This window comes from Hemiscyllium ocellatum, chromosome 8 (assembly GCF_020745735.1).
Source record: "Hemiscyllium ocellatum isolate sHemOce1 chromosome 8, sHemOce1.pat.X.cur, whole genome shotgun sequence".
In the NCBI taxonomy this organism is placed as follows: domain Eukaryota; kingdom Metazoa; phylum Chordata; class Chondrichthyes; order Orectolobiformes; family Hemiscylliidae; genus Hemiscyllium; species Hemiscyllium ocellatum.
Window position 1 is genome coordinate 117,584,380 of NC_083408.1, and position 18,233 is coordinate 117,602,612.

Here is an 18,233-nt window from a genome sequence, read left to right on the forward strand (position 1 = left end):
GGAGGGCAAATGCAAAAGAGTATACATCAAATGGCAGAACTTTTAGGAGCATTGATATACAGGAGGATGTTGGGATGCAAGTCCATAGTTCCCTGAAAGTGACATCACAACTGGATAAGGTGAGAAAGGAGGTGTATGGCATTCTTGTCTTCATCGGTCAGTGTAAAAGCTGGCAAGTCATAGTGCAACTGAATAAAACTTTACTTAGGCCACATTTGGAGTATTGTCTGCAGTTCTGGTCCCTACACTACAGGAAAGATGTGGAAGCTTTGGTGAGGGTGCGGAAGGGGTTTCCCAGGATGTTGTTTGGATTGGAGTGTATGAGCTATAAGGAGAAGTTGGACAAACTTGGTTTGTTTTTGTTGGACGCGGAGGGTGACCTGGTAGAAGCTTATAAAATAATGTTAAAAATTATACAACAGCAGGTTATAGTCCAACAGGTTTATCTAGAAACTCTAGCTTTCGGAGCCCAGCACCTTCATCAGCAGCGCTCTGAAAGGTAGTGCTTCTAAAGAAACCTGTTGGACTATAACCTGGTGTTGTGTGTCTTTTAACTTTTTCCAACTCAGGTCAACACTGGCACCTCCAAATTATAAAATGATGAGAGGCCTAGATAGGGTAGATAGTCAGAATCTTTTTCCCAGAGTGGGAAATGTCAATACTAGGAAGAATGGGTTTAAGGTGAGAGGGGGAATGTTTAAAGGAGATGCGTGGATAAAGTTTATTTTTTACACAGAAGGTGGAACACACTGCCAGGAGAAGTAATAGAAGCAGATACAATCACAACATTTAAGAGGCATTTGGACAGACACATGAACAGGCAGGGAATACAGAGATATGGACTATGTGCAGTCAGATGGGATCAGTTCAGAATGGCATCATGGTTCCTGTGCTGTACTGCTCTGTGTCCTATTCACATAACAGCTATCACTAGAGAGGAAATACTAACAAAACTAATGGGGTTAAATTCCAAAACGTCCTCTGTTCCTGATGGGTTCCATCTTTGGATATTAAAGGAAATGGCTACAGAGATAGTGGACGTACTGGGAATAATCTTCCAAGAATGCTCAATTTTGTAAAATTCCTAGAGAATTGGAAAGCTGCCAATATAACACTCATTCAAAACAGGAGCGAGTTTTACAAAAAAACAGTAACTACAGACCAGCTAGTTGAACATCTTATTAGGAAAAATGCTGACAAAAAGAACGAGATTAGGTTAGGATATCTGGGTGGCATGAATGAATTGGACTGAAGGTCTGTTTCCGGGCTGTATATCTCTATGACTCAATGACTCTATTATATAAAAAAAATTGGCAAAGCATTTAGAAACAAGCAGCATCAGCATGGCTTCATGAAGGGGAAATCATGTCTGACAAATTCACTAAATTCTTTGAGGAGATATAAAGTAAGACAGATATAGGTGAATGGAAAGATGTAATATTTTTGGGCTTCTAAAATATGTTGTAACAAGATAGTGCATGCAAGACATTATTTTAAAATAATGAGGTGTATAGATAAGGCAAATGCCAGGCGTCTTTTCCCTAGGGTGGGGGATTAAAAGGCTAGCTGGCATATTTTTAAGGTTGGCGGAGAAAGACTTAAAAAGACATGAGGGGCAATATTTTCATGCAGAGGGTGGTATACATATGGAATGACGGTCGAGAGGAAGTGTTCGATGCAGATACAGTTACAACATTCAAAAACACTGAGATAAGTATGTGAATAGGAAACGTTTGGTGGGATATGAGGCAAGTGCAGGCAAATGGAACTATTTTAGTTTGGGATTATGATCAGCATGGTCTGGTTGGATCGAAGGATCTGTTTCTGTGCTCTATGACTCTATAAAACAACTTAATATGATAAGGCAGATTTCAACCCACAGCTGGCTGGGACAGTCATTAGTGCTACCTTTGACCATGATTGAACAGTTTCTGCAAGTCAGCGACAAAAGCATTTGGGATGTAGTGAAGCGCTGCATTAATGCATGTCCTTTTTAACTTTCAGCCTCCAAACTGTGAAGACAAATACTTTAGTGAGCGTGGGAACACAAGTGCTGTCATATATGATAACGTGGCAACTTGCAAACAAATATTTGAAAGATCGGTTTACAGTTTATTTAAAATGACGCTCTGCACTTTTAGGGATTATGTTTCAAAAGAAAATCGTAGCAGTTTGTCTGACCAATTCCAGGCACGCTTTCCCTGTTTCTCCTCTGCCTAATACAGCATACCACTGCTCTGTCAGTTTCGATTCCCTTGTCTGTTTTCCAGAGTTTGTAAAGTACCGTACCTGTCTCTGGGAGGACCTGGTATGTGATCAAACTTCAGGTGGATGTAGTGAACGTAGCAGAGGTAAGCCAAGACAACACCAAACAATCCAATAAGGAACCATGTAGCAGCCCAGTACAAGCAGGCGAGGAGACTCTGCCAGAGATCCATAGTGTGCTGGGACACAGGGGGAGCAGTGAACCACTGGCAGCTTCAGTGACTCTGGAGATAATAATATTGCAACACAGTCTGTTGCTCAGACTGAACTTTGACGGTAATTCAGGAATATCAAGCAGACGTTAAATGAAGAAACTCCCAAGCCAGTGCCCTCTGTTGGTTGCTATTCTCAGATTTATTCCGACAAATTCCAAAACTTAAACAGGATTAACAATCAATGAAACAAAACAAAGAACTGCAGATGTTGGAGATCTGAAACAAACTCATAAAGTGCTGGAGAAACTCAGCAGGCCTGGCAGCATCTGCATAGAAAAAACAGAGTTAACATTTCGAGTTCAGTCACTGTTTGTCAGATGTGAAAACATATGGAAAAGGTGGTATTTTTGCAGATGATGGAGAGTGAGAGTTTGGGGAATGGAGTGAGATGAATAGATGGAGACAGTGCAGAGAGAGAAAAAAGGAAAGCAGACAAAGGGAACTGGCTCACCTTGATTTTTCACCCTCCCTTCCACTGGTCACAACAAGTTTAATTTTAAAAGGATCCCAGCCCTTTTACATAACTGGCCCCCAGACTCAAATGAACTGATGAGAAAGTGAGGGCTGCAGATGTTGGAGATCAGAGTGGAAAAGTGTGGTGCTGGAAAAGCGCAGCAGGTCAGCCAGCATCTGATGAGCAGGAGAATTGATGTTTTGGGCATAAGTCCTTCATCAGGAATGTGATGCTTTAAAATGAGACAATTCAAATCTGCGTTCCTGAATTGACAAACAGAGTGAGGATCTTAATTACTGAACATAAATATATAGTAATGCAACATAGAAATAAAAAGTGTTTCCAATAAGATAAAAGTTAATAAAAAGGATCAATCTCTGAATATTTTGTGAAAGTTGTCCCTTTGCATTGGCCATCACCAGAAGCGGTGATGTCAGTAACTAAAGAGTTGATTTCCAGACCATGTCTTTGAATGTTGATTGGAGCTCCATTGTTCTGATTCCATTGATGTGGAGGTGCTCGTGTTGGACTGGGGTGGGCAAGGTCAGAAGTCACATGACATCAGGTTATAGTCCAACAGGTTTATTTAAAATCACAAGCTTTTGGAGCGCTGCTCCTACATCAGGTGAAGTCACTGTTCTCAGCTGTGACTCTTACAATGCACTGCTATACAGACAGTAGGATGTCAGGCCACTAACATATATAGACCAGGACTGAAGCTCACTTTTAACCCAGGCTCTGTGTATTTTTGCCCACACTGTTCTTTTTTTTAAAAAAAACATAATTACAGTCTGAGATACTTCCAAGAGATTACAAATTCAGTTTGTGGCACATTTTCTCCCTTTGAGGCTTCTTTGACACCTTGTTAGGTGTGACATTCCAGAATCTCTCCCTACAGGCAGCCACTCAATTTACAGCAGCAGTCAACATTTGGCTGTATGTTCCTCCTTTTAAAAAATGTGTAATTAAAGTCTGGTAGGATTTGTAGGATCTGTGGTCATGAGCAGAACTCAGTGATGTCAGGAAAGGAAATCCATGTATTTGACCCAGTGACAGTGAAGGAACTGTGATATATTTCCAAGTCAGGATGGTGTCTGACTTGAGGGAGATATGCAGGTGGTGGTATTCCTGTGTAACTTGAAGCCCTTGTCCTTTTCGGTGATAGAGGTCACAGTTTAAAAGCTGACAATGCCTTAGTGAGTTGCAGCAATACACCTTGTATTAGCAATTCAATCATGCAGTACAGCCCCATGTGCTACTTAATCACATGACAACTGAACTCCTGATATTTGCTCACAATTTGAAAATGTTATTTGCTCCTTAGTTGATTGTCTCAAACTTTATCAACCCCAAATAAAATATTTCACTTCTGTCTTTTTATAGTGAGATGAATAACCTACTTTATCAAAAAAATCAAAAGTTTAGCAGAAATAAAGACAACATTTACATTACTGATGGTATGAGGGGATAACCAATGGTACTGATGCAACAAAAACATTAAACTGGATAAGGGGCATTTAAACAGTCCTTGGATAAGCAGATGGATGATGATGGGACTGTGTAGGGGGATGGGCTTACATTAGTTCACAGGTTGGTGTAACATCGAGGGCTGAAGGGCCAATTCTGTGCCATATTGTTCTTTGTTCTCATGTTCTAGATTCAATGTGGCGCCAGAACATGTGACTCTTTGCAAGCTATCCACAGCAGATCTTATTCTTACATATCTTATAATCATTCCCTTCTTCTAAACCTCAATTCAATATCTATCAGAATTACTAACAATGTTCTCTTTAGTCTACTTTCAGGTTTAAAGATTCTCCAACAGATGAGGCCTGACCGATGCTGGAAACATAAACCCAGAGGGATCAGGGGCCTACTGACTCTCAAGTAGCCTGACCACCTGGTGGAAACCTGGGACCAAGGCCCAGCCAGTGCTTTGGCCTGGCTCAGACCAAGCCCTGAGCCACGGTGACCTGACATAGAGGAGGCCCGACCAAACCAGCCATTGGACTTCCCCAGAACACTCCAGGCCATGAGTGGTGCCCAGAACCCCACTGGGAGCGCACACTTCCCTCTCGGAGCAGCAACTTTCCCTCACTGATGCCTGGGATTGACCAGGAGCAGTCCCTGATCCAGGAAATATGGGAGAAGTACTGGAACTCAGGGGAGACTGAAACTCGGGGTTTCAAGGCCCCCTCTATCTCCATTGTACTCGGGGCAAATGTCCAAATCATTGAAAACAGTGTGATGAAATTAAAACTAGACTCACCTTCCAAAGCAAGTTGAGAAACTCCTGTGTTCTGTTTTACAAACACATGGCTCACTCCTGCTACACCTGTCTGTGCCTGACACCCTGAGGGCTTCTCATTTCATTGAACGGACTGACTGGCGTCCTCAGGCAAGGCAAAGGACAGAGGGGTCTGCCTCCTGATCAACACCTCCCGGAGCTCAGATGTGGTGACCCTGGTGAGTTACTGCACCCCAGGACCAAGAATATCTTCCAGCAAAGTGCCGTCCCTACTCCCTGCCACGCGTTCAGCCCCCGCCATCCTGTTAGTGGTTTACATCTCACCCCAGGAGGAAGTGCAGGGTGTACACAGTGCTACAGTTTTCAGGCAGAATACCCCAAGTCTTGTTCCTTGCAGCCGGAGACTTCACCAGGCCAACCTTAAAAAGGTGCTACCATGGCGTACAACCATCAAAGATACTCCCACTCCATTCCCCGTCCGTGTTTTGGTTCTCCTCCTGGATTACAAGCAGACACTGGAGCGAGAGGACCCACTGTAAAAGGTTGGGATGAGGTAACGCAAGGGCTTCCACAGACCTGCTTACAGTTGGTGGACTGGTCCATATCCAAGAACTCAGTGGCCAAACTAAACAGGTGCTCTACTTCAGTTACAAAGTTAAAAATCACACAACACCAGGTTATAGTCCAACAGGTTTAGTTGGAAGCACACTAGCTTTTGGAGTGTCGCTCCTTCATCAAGTGATAGTGGAGTACACAATTCTAAGGCACAGAATTTATAGCAAAAAAATTGCAGTGTGATGTAACTGAAATTATACATTGAAAAATACCTTGATTGTCTGTTGAGTCTTTCATCTGTTCGAATACCATAATAGTTTCACTTCTTTAATGTGTAAATCACAAAACCTTTTTTAAAAGTTGCATTCTCAGGTTAACTGTAACAATTGGTGTTAGCTGGACAATAAACAGACCCCACCACCAGGGATATATTTCCCTCCCCACCCCTTCTGCCTTCCGCAAAGACCGTTCCCTCCGTGACTACCTGGTCAGGTCCACGCCCCCCCCTACAACCTACCCTCCCATCCTGGCACCTTCCCCTGCCACCACAGGAACTATAAAACCTCTACCCGCACCTCCTCCCTCACCTCCATCCAAGGCCCTAAAGGGGCCTTCCACATCCATCAAAGTTTTACCTGCACATCCACTAATATCATTTATTGTATCCGTTGCTCCGATGCGGTCTCCTCTACATTGGGGAGACTGGACACCTCCTAGCAAAGTGCTTTAGGGAACATCTCCAGAACACCCGTACCAATCAACCACACCGCCCTGTGGCCCAACATTTCAACCAGGTTATAGTCCAACAGGTTTAATCGAAAGCTAGTGTGCTTCCAGAGCGTCGCTCCTTCATCAAGTGATAGTGGAGTACACAATTCTAAGGCACAGAATTTATAGCAAAAAATTTGCAGTGTGATGTAACTGAAATTATACATTGAAAAATACCTTGATTGTCTGTTGAGTCTTTCATCTGTTCGAATACCATAATAGTTTCACTTCTTTCATGTGTAAATCACAAAACCTTTTTTAAAAGTTGCATTCTCAGGTTAACTGTAACAATTGGTGTTAGCTGGACAATAAACAGACCCCACCACCAGGGATATATTTCCCTCCCCATGCCTTTCTGCCTTCCGCAAAGACTGTTCCCTCCGTGACTACCTGGTCAGGTCCACGCCCCCCCTACAACCCACCCTCCCATCCTGGCACCTTCCCCTGCCACCACAGGAATTGCAAAATCTGCGCACACATCTCCTCCCTCACCTCCATCCAAGGCCCCAAAGGAGCCTTCCACATCCATCAAAGTTTTACCTGCATATCCACTAATATCATTTATTGTATCCGTTGCTCCCGATGCGGTCTCCTCACATTAGGGAGACTGGACACCTCCTAGCAAAGTGCTTTAGGGAACATCTCCACACTCGCACCAATCAACCACACCGCCCTGTGGCCCAACATTTCAACTCCCACTCCCACTCTGCCAAGGACATGGAGGTCCTGGGCCTCCTTCACTACCGCTCCCTCCCGCCTCATCTTCCACCTCGGAACACTTCAACCCTAGGGCATCAATGTGGACTTCAACAGTTTCCTCATTTCCCCTTCCCCCACCTCACCCCAGTCCCAACCTTCCAGCTCAGCACTGTCCCCATGACTTGTCCTACCTGCCTATCTTATTTTCCACCTATCCACTCCCCCCTCTCCTCCCTGACCTATCACCTTCATCCCCTCCCTCACTCACCCATTGCACTCTATGCTATATTCTCCCCACCCCCACCCTCCTCTCACTTATCTCTCCACCCTTCAGGCTCTCTGCCTTTATTCCTGATGAAGGGCTTTTGCCCGAAATGTCGATTTTACTGCTCCTCAGATGCTGCCTGAACTGCTGTGCTCTTCCAGCACCACTAATCCAGAATATGTTGAAGGTGTTGGCCCCCTGTGTTCTCTGTCTATGCCATGATGTTTAGATTGATTCTAATCTAAAAAGTGAGAAAACAGAGTTTTACATGAATTCATGCAGTTTTTGAGCAAAGTGTGGGATGGCGTTTTTACAGGGGGCAGGGTGGGAGGAGGTGTAGTCTAGGTAGCTGTGGGAGTCGGTCAGTTGTAAACTACACCTCCTCCCACCCTGCCCCCTTTAAACTACACCTCCTCCCACTCTGCCCCCTGTAAAAACGCCATCCCATACTCCCAATTCCTTCGTTTCCGCCGCATCTGCTCCCAGGAGGACCATACAACCCAAATGGCCTCCTTCTTCAAAGACCGCAATTTACCCCCAGATGTGATCGACGATGCCCCCACCGCATCTCCTCCACTTCCCGCTCCTGCCCTTGAGCCCCGCCCCTCCAACTGCCACCAGGACAGAACCCCACTGGTCCTCACCTACCATCCCACCAACCTCCACATACATCGTATCATTCGTCGTCATTTCCGCCACCTCCAAACGGACCCCTCCACCAGAGATATATTTCCCTCCCCTCCCCTATCAGCGTTCCGAAAAGACCACTCCCTCCGTGACTCCCTTGTCAGGTCCACACCCCCCACCAACCCAACTTCCACTCCTGGCACCTTCCCCTGCAACCGCAAGAAATGCAAAACATGCGCCCACACCTTCCCCCTTACTTCCCTCCAAGGCCCCAAGGGATCCTTCCATATCCGCCACAAATTCACCTGCACCTCCACACACATCATCTATTGCATCCGCTGCACCCGATGTGGCCTCCTCTATATTGGGGAGACAGGCCGCCTACTTGCGGAACGTTTCAGGGAACACCTCTGGGACACCCGGACCAACCAACCCAACCACCCCGTGGCTCAACGCTTCAACTCCCTCTCCCACTCCGCCAAGGACATGCAGGTCCTTGGACTCCTCCATTGCCAGACCATAGCAACACCACGGCTGGAGGAAGAGCGCCTCATTTTCTTCCTAGGGACCCTCCAACCACAAGGGATGAACTCAGATTTCTCCAGTTTCCTCATTTCCCCTCCCCCCACCTTGTCTCAGCCAAATCCCTCGAACTCAGCACCGCCCTCCTAACCTGCAATCTTCTTCCTGACCTCTCCGCCCCCACCTCCACTCTGGCCTATCACCATCACTTTGACCTCCTTCCACCTATCGCATTTCCCACACCCCTCCCCCAAGTCCCTCCTCCCTACCTTTTATCTTAGCCTGCTGGACACACTTTCCTCATTCCTGAAGAAGGGCTCATGCCCGAAACGTCGATTCTCCTGCTCCTTGGATGCTGCCTGACCTGCTGCGCTTTTCCAGCAACACATTTTTCAGTTCTGATCTCCAGCATCTGCAGTCCTCACTTTCTCCTACCTTCTTAACAACCCTATCAGCCTGGGTGGCAACTTTCAAGAATCTACGTACCTGGACACCGCGATCTCTCTGCTCATCCACACTACCAAGAATCTTACCACAAGCCCTACTCTGCATTCCTGTTACTCCCTCCAAAGTGAATCACCTCACACTTTTCTGCATTAAACTCCATTTGCTACCTCTCAGCTCAGCTCTGCAGCTTATCTATGTCTGTCTGTAACCAACAACATCTTTCATCGCTATCCACCATTCTACCGACCTGAGTGTCACCAGTACATTTACTAACCCACCCTTCTGTGCCCTCGTCCAAGTCATTTATAAAAATGATAAACAAGTGGACCCAAAACACATCCTTGTGATACCCCACTAGTAACTGAAATCCAGGATGAATATTTCCCATCTACTACCACCCTCTGTCTTCTTTCAGCTAGCCAATTTCTGATCCAAACCACTAAATCACCCTCAATCCCATGCCTCCATATTTTGTGCAATAGTCTAACGTGGGGAACCTTATCAAACCCCTTACTGAAATCCAGATACACCACATCAACCACTTTACCCTCATCCACCTGTTTGGTCACCTTCTCAAAGAACTCAGTTGGGTTTGTGAGGCACATCCTACCCTTCACAAAACTGTGCTGACTGTCCCTAATCAACTTATTCTTTTCTAGATGATTATAAATCCTATCTCTTATAACCTTTTCCAACACTTTACCCACAACCGAAGGCTCACTGGTCTGTAATTACCAGGGTGATCTCTACTCTTCTTCTTGAACAAGGGGACAACATTTGCTATCCTCCAGTCTTCAGACACTATTCCTGTAGACAATGACGACATAAAGATCAAAGGCTCGGCAATCTCTTCCCTGGCTTCCCAGAGAATCCTGGGATAAATCCCATCCGGCCCAGGGGACTTATCTATTTTTACACTTTCCAGAATTGCTAACACTTCCTCTTTATGCACCTCAATCCCATCTAGTCTAGTAGCCTGTATCTCAGTATTCTCCTCAACAACATTGTCTTTTTCTAATGTGAATACTGACGAAAAGTATTCATTTAGCGCTTTCCCTATCGCCTCTGACTCCAGGCACAACTTCTCACTACTATGCTGGATTGGCCCCAATCTTTATCTAGTCGAGAGTGTGGTGCTGGAAAGGCACAGCAGGTCAAGCAGCATCCAACGAGCAGGAAAATTGACATTTCAGGCATAAGCCCTTCAATCATGTCATTCCTGAAGAAGGGCTCATGCCCAAAACACCAATTCTCCTGCTCCTTGGATGCTGCCTGACCTGCTGTGCTTTTCCAGCACCACACTCTTGACTCTGATCTCCAGCAGCTGCAGTCCTCACTTTCTCCTAATCTTACCCTAGTCATTCTCTTATCCCTGATATACTGATAGGATCAAGGAAAACCTTGATCCTATCTGCCAGCAACTTCTCATGTCCTCTCCTGGCTCTTCTTAGCTCTCTCTTGAGGTCCTTCCTGGCTAACTTGCAACTCTCAAGCACCCTAACTGAGCCTTCACATCTCATCCTAACACAAGCCTTCCTCTTCCTCTTGACAAGTGATTCCACTTCTTTAGTAAATCACAGTTCCCTCGCTTGGCCACTTCCTCCCTGCCTGACAGGTGTTCATTTATCAAAGACACGCAGTAGCTGTTCCTTGAATACGCTCCACATTTCAATTGTGCCCATCCCTGTAGTTTCCTTCCCTATGCATCCTACATCCTGCCTAATTGCATCATAATTGCCTTTTCCCCAGCTATAACTCTTGCCCTGCAGTATATACTATCTCTTTCCATCACTAAAGCAAACATAACCAAATTGTGGTCACTATCACCAAAATGCTCACCTACCTCACCTGGCTGGGTTCATTACCCAGTACCAATTCTAATGTGGTCTCAGCCCTTGTTGGCCTGTCTACATACTGTGTCAGAAAACCCTCCTGCGCACAATGGATAAAAACTCACCTATCTAAAGTACTTGAACTATAGCATTCCCAGTCAATTTGGAAAGTTCAAGTCCCCCATAACAACTCCCCCGTCACTCTCGCTCTTGCAGAGGACCATCTTTGCTATCCTTTCCTCTACATCTCTGGAACTATTCGGAGGCCTATAGAAAACTCCTAACAGGGTGACCTCTCCTTTCCTGTTTCTGACCTCAGTCCATGCTACCTCACTAGATGTGTCCTCAAAGGTCCTTTCTGCCACTGTAATACTGTCCTTGACTAACAAGGCCACAGCTCCCCCCCTTTTACCATTTTCTCTGTTCTTACCAAAATATCTAAATCCAGGAACCTGCAACAGCCATTCCTGTCCCTGCTCTATCCATGTCTCCGAAATGGCCACGACATCGAAGTCCCAGGTACCAACTCATTCTGCAGGTTCACCACCTCATTCCGGATGCTCCTGGCATTGAAGTAGACACACTTCAAACCAACATCTTGCTTGCCACCTTCTTGTAATCTTGAAATCTTAGTTCTGACTTCACTACTCTTAACCTCCCGTTTACTCTAACTACAGATTAGATTCCCATCCCTCTGCTGAATTAGTGTAAACCCACCCAAATAGCATTAGAAAATCACCCCCCCCCCACAGGATAATGACACCCCTCTGGTTCAGGTGAATACCGTCCTGTTGGTAGTGTTCCAACTGCCAGAAAGAGCCCCAATTATCCAAGAATCCAAACCCTCCCTCCTGCACCATCCCTGTAGCCACATGTTCAACTCCTCTCTCTCCCTGTTCCTCACCTCGCAAGCACGTGGCACGGGCAACAAACCAGAGACAGCAACTTTATTTGTTCTAACTCTAAGCTTCCACCCTAGCTCCCTGACTTTCTGCCTTAAACCCCCATCTCTCTTCCTACCTAGGTCGTTGGTGCCTATGTGGACCATGACTTGGGGCTGCTCCCCCTCCCCCTCATGGATCCCAAAAACATGATCAGAGACATCACAAACCCTGGCACCTGGGAGGCAACACACCAACTGCGAGTCTCTCTCATTCCCACAGAACCTCCTCTCTGTCCCCCTAACTATGGAGTCCCTAATGACTAATGCTCTGCTCCTCTTCCTCCGTCCCTTCTGAACAACAGGGACAGACTCTGTGCCAGAGCCCTGTGCTCCATTGCTTACCACCAGTAAGTCATCCCCTCCCCCCAGCAGTATCCAAAACAGTATACTTGTTGTTGAGGGGAACGGCCACAGGGGATCCCTGCACTGCCTATCCCCTTTCTGTTCCCAGACAGAACCCATCTACCTTCTTAATGTACCTGAGGTGTGACTACCTTCCTGTAATTCCTCTCAATAACCCCCTCTGCCTCCCGAATGATCCGAAGTTCATCCCGCTCCAGTTCCCTAACGCGGTTTTCGAGGAGCTGGAGTTGGGTGCACTTCCCACAATACAATCAGTAGGGACACTAGTGGTGACCCTTACCTCCCACATTCTGCAGGAGGAACGTTCAAGTACCCTAATTGCCATCCCCACTGTTCTAAATTCCCAGCGAGATTACTGAAAAAAAAGAAACTAGTTACCTTACTAATCCAGTGCATAGACCTTTTGTTTGGTTAGAGGAGGAGAAGGATGGGTGGGAGACACTACCCGAGTAGTGCTTTAGGTAAAGTAACCGCCCAAATATAAAGCCTAACTTACCCAGCAGCCCCCTGTTCGCTCCTGCTTAGTGTGCACACTGCCTATACACAAGGTAAGCTTTTATATCTTTTAAAATTTACCTTCCTGTTCGGCCTCTGGTCCTACTAAGGGAAGATGCTTCCTCATCAGGATACCCTTTCATTCCAGATGCTTCATCAAGAGAGTCTTCTTTGAATTGCTCATCAACTTTTATTAAAGGAGGAAATTAAAACTGTGCACAGCTGTCCTGTATTCATTAATTGTTCAGGGTATAGTTCCATGAGCATTGGCTGTTTGAATACAATCCATCATGCCTCCCGACAGCCTGATCTTGCTTGAGTTGGAGACCTCCCCTGGTCTTTTCTCCTATTTAGGTCAGCTCAGTCAGAATGTGCAAGGAAGTGGTGGCATCCCATTGGGGTTTCTGCACCTGACTGGTTCAGTGGTGCATGCATCTACACAGCCAGACTAGCAAGGAAAAGGCTGAATGTGTATAAGTCACTCACTGACAACATGTGGCACCACATGCAATATTGTGCGCGCAGTTTGGTCGCTTAATGAACTATCCAGAGACTAGGTTCAGAGTTCATCTACATATTTATTGGCTACACTTAAATCATACAAAATAGAAATGTAAATACAAATTGTTCATCAAAAAAAGTGTACACTGGCTTTTAAAAGAATGTCAGGATTTTCACAGACACACAAGTTGAAGCTCACAGCTGCAACAGCCAAAGTCATTCACTTCGTACTTTCTCAAATTTGATCTAGATAGAAAAAAATGTACCACCGAGTAACAAACACGAGCTTTCAAAACTTGTAGACTCAAGTGAAAATTAAGCAGCTTTCTCTTGCAGATTTTGACAGACCTGTTGTGTAATTCCAGCATTTGTCCTTTTTTTTATATAAATCTTTTAGTGTCAACCTTGCGATGCCACAGCAAGTTCTCTTTTGACATGACTGGCTTTGAATTATGGAACTGTGAAACGGCACTCACTTAGACCGAGTTGTCACAACAAGCATTTCAAGGAGACATTCAGTCCACAGACATACCTGAATCTAGAAATCTTTAATTAATGAGATAATCTCACCAACTCGGAGGGAGAGCTAAAAATAGTTGTGGGAGTTTCATTTCGGCAACACTTAGTTATTAATACAGCACCTTCTTTCTGTCAGGCGTTAAGGATTAGGAACAAGACCTGGTCATTCAGACTTTCAAGCATGTCCCACCATTCAGTGAGATCATGGCTGATCTGTTTTCAACTCCGACATGTGGAAAACATTTATTTTGTGCAGTTAATGGTGAGGATGTGGTGTGGGCAGATTCAACTGTAGCTTTGAAAAGAGAACGGGATCATTTTCTGAAGAGAAGAATGGTTCGGAACGATATGGAAAAGTCAGGCAGTGGAAGTAACTGAACACATTTAGACAGTCAGCAAGGGCAAGGAGATCTTCTTCTGAACTATAACCATTCTGTAATTCCATCCATGCGTTTGGTTCCCTATACTTCACTATTTTTGGTTGGCAAACATCCATCGTTCTTGGATTTAGAATCAAGCTACAGAGCATGCTTTATTGTGGGAAGGGAGAAGTTCCTCCTTTATCTCAGGCCCTCTAACTACTACAGAGAGAAAAATGCAGTCATTTAAGTTATTTAAAACAGCAAGGCTCCACAAATATAATGAATGACCGTTACATTGTAGTTTTACTAAGCTGTGAGGAGAGGAATGTTAGTTTGGATACTGGGATAGCACTTTCCTCCTCATTGAAAACTGCGACTGGAAGTTTTATGCTCAACCAGTGGGGCTTTGGTTTAACCTTTCATGTGAAAGACATTGTCCACCAGAATCTACTTTCATTCAAAAAAAGGGTTGTGTTCAGTTTATCTGTGTGATTTTTCTGAACAAGGTTTCACTTAATCTTTAGCATTGAACCAAGTGCCTCAGCAAAGCTTGGAAAGCTACTGTAAATCCTTTAATTACAGCACTAAGGACATAGTCCGTGGACTGGATATCCACAATTGAACAAGAAAGGAATACAAACCTTGTTCCCTCACTGTCTGGTGAGTAGGCAGGAAGCAATGGGAGAACCAAAAGGGCATTATCACAGAATGTGTCCTCTCGTAAGGGAAGCATAAATAAGAAGAAAATCTGAAAGATGAGCAGACCACAATTTCTCTAAATGTACAGCATAGGAGTGGGCAGACTTTGTAGCTGACTGGCTCACCTAACTCCCCTACTCCCCAAAGCCTGATCCCTGTCCTGCAGGCTGGAGCTCAGGCAGCAGTTTTGCTCATTAGGCTCCAATTAATGAATTTCTGTGGGAATGCAGAACGGATCATCTCAGTCTAAATCAAGAATAACTATAATTGATCTCTGACCCTTCCTTTAACCCTTACAAAGCTAATATTTCAAAGTTAATGTATGAAAATTAATCTTGCATGAGGTATCAGAAATGAACCAGAGAGGGGGTAGCAGTAATATTAGACATAGTCACATAATCAAATACATTAGACGATCGAGCCAGTTAGACAAGCAAATGGGCAGAGCATTAGTAAATCAATCACCTGAAGCATTATACATAAAAAGACAATGACTGTGTACATCAGGTGAATGTCTCAGCAGTATTCACTGTGTGTGCCATCCCATGAGGAACATGCAGTAAAACTGGTGACCAACATACTGCTACGACTTGTTCTCTAGACTTCAAAATGTAGCTATAGTGTGACGATCCAAACATTACTGTTTTTACTAACTGATCATCCTCCCCCCCCCCACAATTGTTTTTCCAATGCCTCACCAGTCTCTCATAGTTCAACTAGTGAATTTGAAAATAGCTTGCAAAGCACTGACAATCAACAAGCTCTGACTGAAACCACCTCTGCCCAACCACTGCCATGCCAAGCTGAGAGGTTATAAGTGAAACCTAGAACCTTTGCCAGTATTTGAGGCTTTTACTTTTTTGAGGTGGGGAACAGTGAAGAGTGTAAAATGTTATATTTCTGAGGCATTGTCACAGTTACTGAATTAGTGGGTGGATGGGGGTGAGGGAGTTTTGTTTGATAAATCAGTGTTTAATAAAAGCAGGAGGCCAATCAAAGAAATCAATGAAATCACGATAGATCTTCCAATTCAATACCATTTCCGTGTAGTATCCCTACATTCCTTGAAGCTTTTAATCTGTACAAATGAATCCATTTTGGTCTTGAACATACTCAGCAACTGAGCCTCCACAGTACTCCAAAGATGATAATTCCAAAGACTCACAACAATTCCAGTGAAGGAATTCTTGCTCATATAAATCCCAAATGACTTTGGCATGGATTTAGACTCGCAACCAGGGGAAACATCTTTCCTCATTTACCCTGATGAGCCCTGTAAGTATTTCGTACATTTGAATGAAATTACCTCCCATTCTACTAAACTCCAGAGGATACAGGAACAGCCTATCTCACCTTTCCACATAGAGGAATCCATTCAGAATCCAGCAATTAATTTAGTGAACCTCTGTTGCACTCTTATCAGGGACACAATATTTCCAGCCTCTCACTATTTCAAAAATATTTTGTATTTCTGTGTTTCCTGCTAAAGTAAGTAACCTAAAGTTCTGCTACATCAAGAAAATAAATTGGTAGATGGAATACAATCACTTCGCCTCTCTGAATCCCCATGAAGCTTCTTGAATCATTCTCACAACTCACATTTCCATTTAGGTTTGTGTCCTCTCCAATATTGGAAGTAATATCTTCAGATCCCACATGCAAACTGTTGATATAGACTGTGAATAGGTGGGGCATCTACACCTATTCTTGTGGTTGGTATTCCGTGAGCCAGAGCCTGCCAATCAGAAAATGATAATTTATTTCTCCTATTTTGGTTCATTATTGAGTTCTTACTCCATGCCAGTTTATTCTCTCCAATCATATTTGGTCTAATTTCATTTGTAAACATCTTGTGTGGGACCTCTAGAAAGCCTTCTGCCCAGACTTCTATTTCCTAACAGTCATGATAACGCATTTGTTATTATAGATTCTAACATTTTCCTTATTGTTGACATTAGGACAATCTCTTTAACAATGGCCATAGGTGTGCCTTTCCAATGCAGGAAACATTTTAGAGTCTATCGAACTTCAAAAGTTGATAATGAACACGTCTACTATCTGCTACTGACAAAGGGTCAGTTAGACGCGAACCGTCAGATCTTTTCTCTCCTTACAGATGCTGCCAGACCTGCTGAGATTCTCCAGCATTTTCTCTTTTTCGGTTACAGCTACTATCTCTGCTGCCACTTCTTTCAATACTCTGGAATATAGATCATCAGGTCCAGGAAATTGATCCACTTTAAGTCTCATTAAGTTCTCTGATGCTATTGTCTTACTAATATGAATATCTTGCAATTCCTGCAATAGCTCATAGACTCCCCTTAAATTGAGATTTTAGTATTTTTCAATGTGAAGATAGACATTTGTTTAATTTCTCTACTATTTCCTTATAGTCCATTACAAGTTCTCCCGACTGCTTGTGCTGGACTGATATTTGTTTTCATTAATCTTTTTCCTTGAATATATTGATAGAAGATTTTGAAGTTCATTGTTATGTTTTGTTGCTGGTTTACTCTCATTCTATTTTCTGTCTTTATCCTTTCCTTGATCTTCCTTTGCAGAATTTTGAAATCCACTTGATCCTTAGTCTTACTTTTTTTGGTGACTTTATAGAGCTTTACCATTGATCAAATGCAATCTTTGATTGATTGGCCATAGTTGGAACACTTCCTTATTGATTTTTATGTATTAAAGGAATGCATTTTTGTTGCAAACTATGTAATTGAGCTTTTCAAATGTTACCCATTGCCTATCAACCATCGTAGGAGAAAGTGAGGTCTGCATATGCTGGAGATCAGAGCTGAAAACGTGTTGCTGGAAAAGTGCAGCAGGTCAGGCAGCATCCAAGGAGCAGGAGAGTCGATGTTTCGGGCATGAGCCCTTCTTCAGGAGCCTGAATTTGGGCTCATGCCCGAAACGTCGATTCTCCTGCTCCTTGGATGCTGCCTGACCTGCTGCGCTTTTCCAGCAACACATTTTCAGCTATCAAGCAGAATTGATCAACTCACCATTACCAATTTCCCCAATAACCTTAATGTTTCCATTTTAAAGACCCTAGTTTCCAACTGTACTATGCCAGTTCCAAACTTAATGTAAAATTATATTCTATTATGATCATTCTTTCCTAAAGATTCCTTTGAAACAAGATTAGTTAGCCCTTTTTGATTGCACTAGATCCAAAATTGGTGTTCCCTATTAATTCATTAACATAATGCTTCAGCAAACTATTTTGCAGATAAAATAAGTAAATAATTCTCTGCAACGTTAATACTAATAAAGTTTACCCAATCTACACAGAAATTGAAGCACTCCATGATTACTGTGTTACTCTTATTAAACACACATCTAACTTCCTGATTTAGATTGTGATTTGCATTATCATGTCATCTGATGATCTGTACAAAGCTTTCTGAACCTTGCTGTTTCATAGTCCCACCTAAAACGGTTTCTATAT

General features: G+C 43.9%; 2 protein-coding genes across 6 annotated transcripts in view; both read right to left on the reverse strand.

The window, feature by feature from the left end:
- The window catches only part of LOC132818018 (cholesterol 24-hydroxylase-like), a 51,697-nt gene extending 49,155 nt beyond the window's left edge, over positions 1 to 2,542 (reverse strand). For both annotated transcript variants that reach the window (XM_060828609.1, XM_060828608.1), the window contains exon 1: positions 2,290 to 2,542. In XM_060828609.1, the coding sequence (XP_060684592.1) occupies positions 2,290 to 2,438 (149 nt within the window). In that variant the 5' untranslated portion in view covers positions 2,439 to 2,542. The remainder of the gene's footprint in view (positions 1 to 2,289) is intronic.
- A 10,714-nt stretch (positions 2,543 to 13,256) lies between these two features.
- Positions 13,257 to 18,233, reverse strand: part of vash1 (vasohibin 1) — a 70,726-nt gene continuing 65,749 nt past the window's right edge. For 3 of the 4 annotated variants that reach the window (XM_060829526.1, XM_060829524.1, XM_060829523.1), the window contains one exon: positions 13,257 to 16,514. The gene's annotated coding sequence lies outside the window, so the exon portion shown is untranslated. The remainder of the gene's footprint in view (positions 16,515 to 18,233) is intronic. The other variant, XM_060829525.1, reaches the window with a different exon arrangement.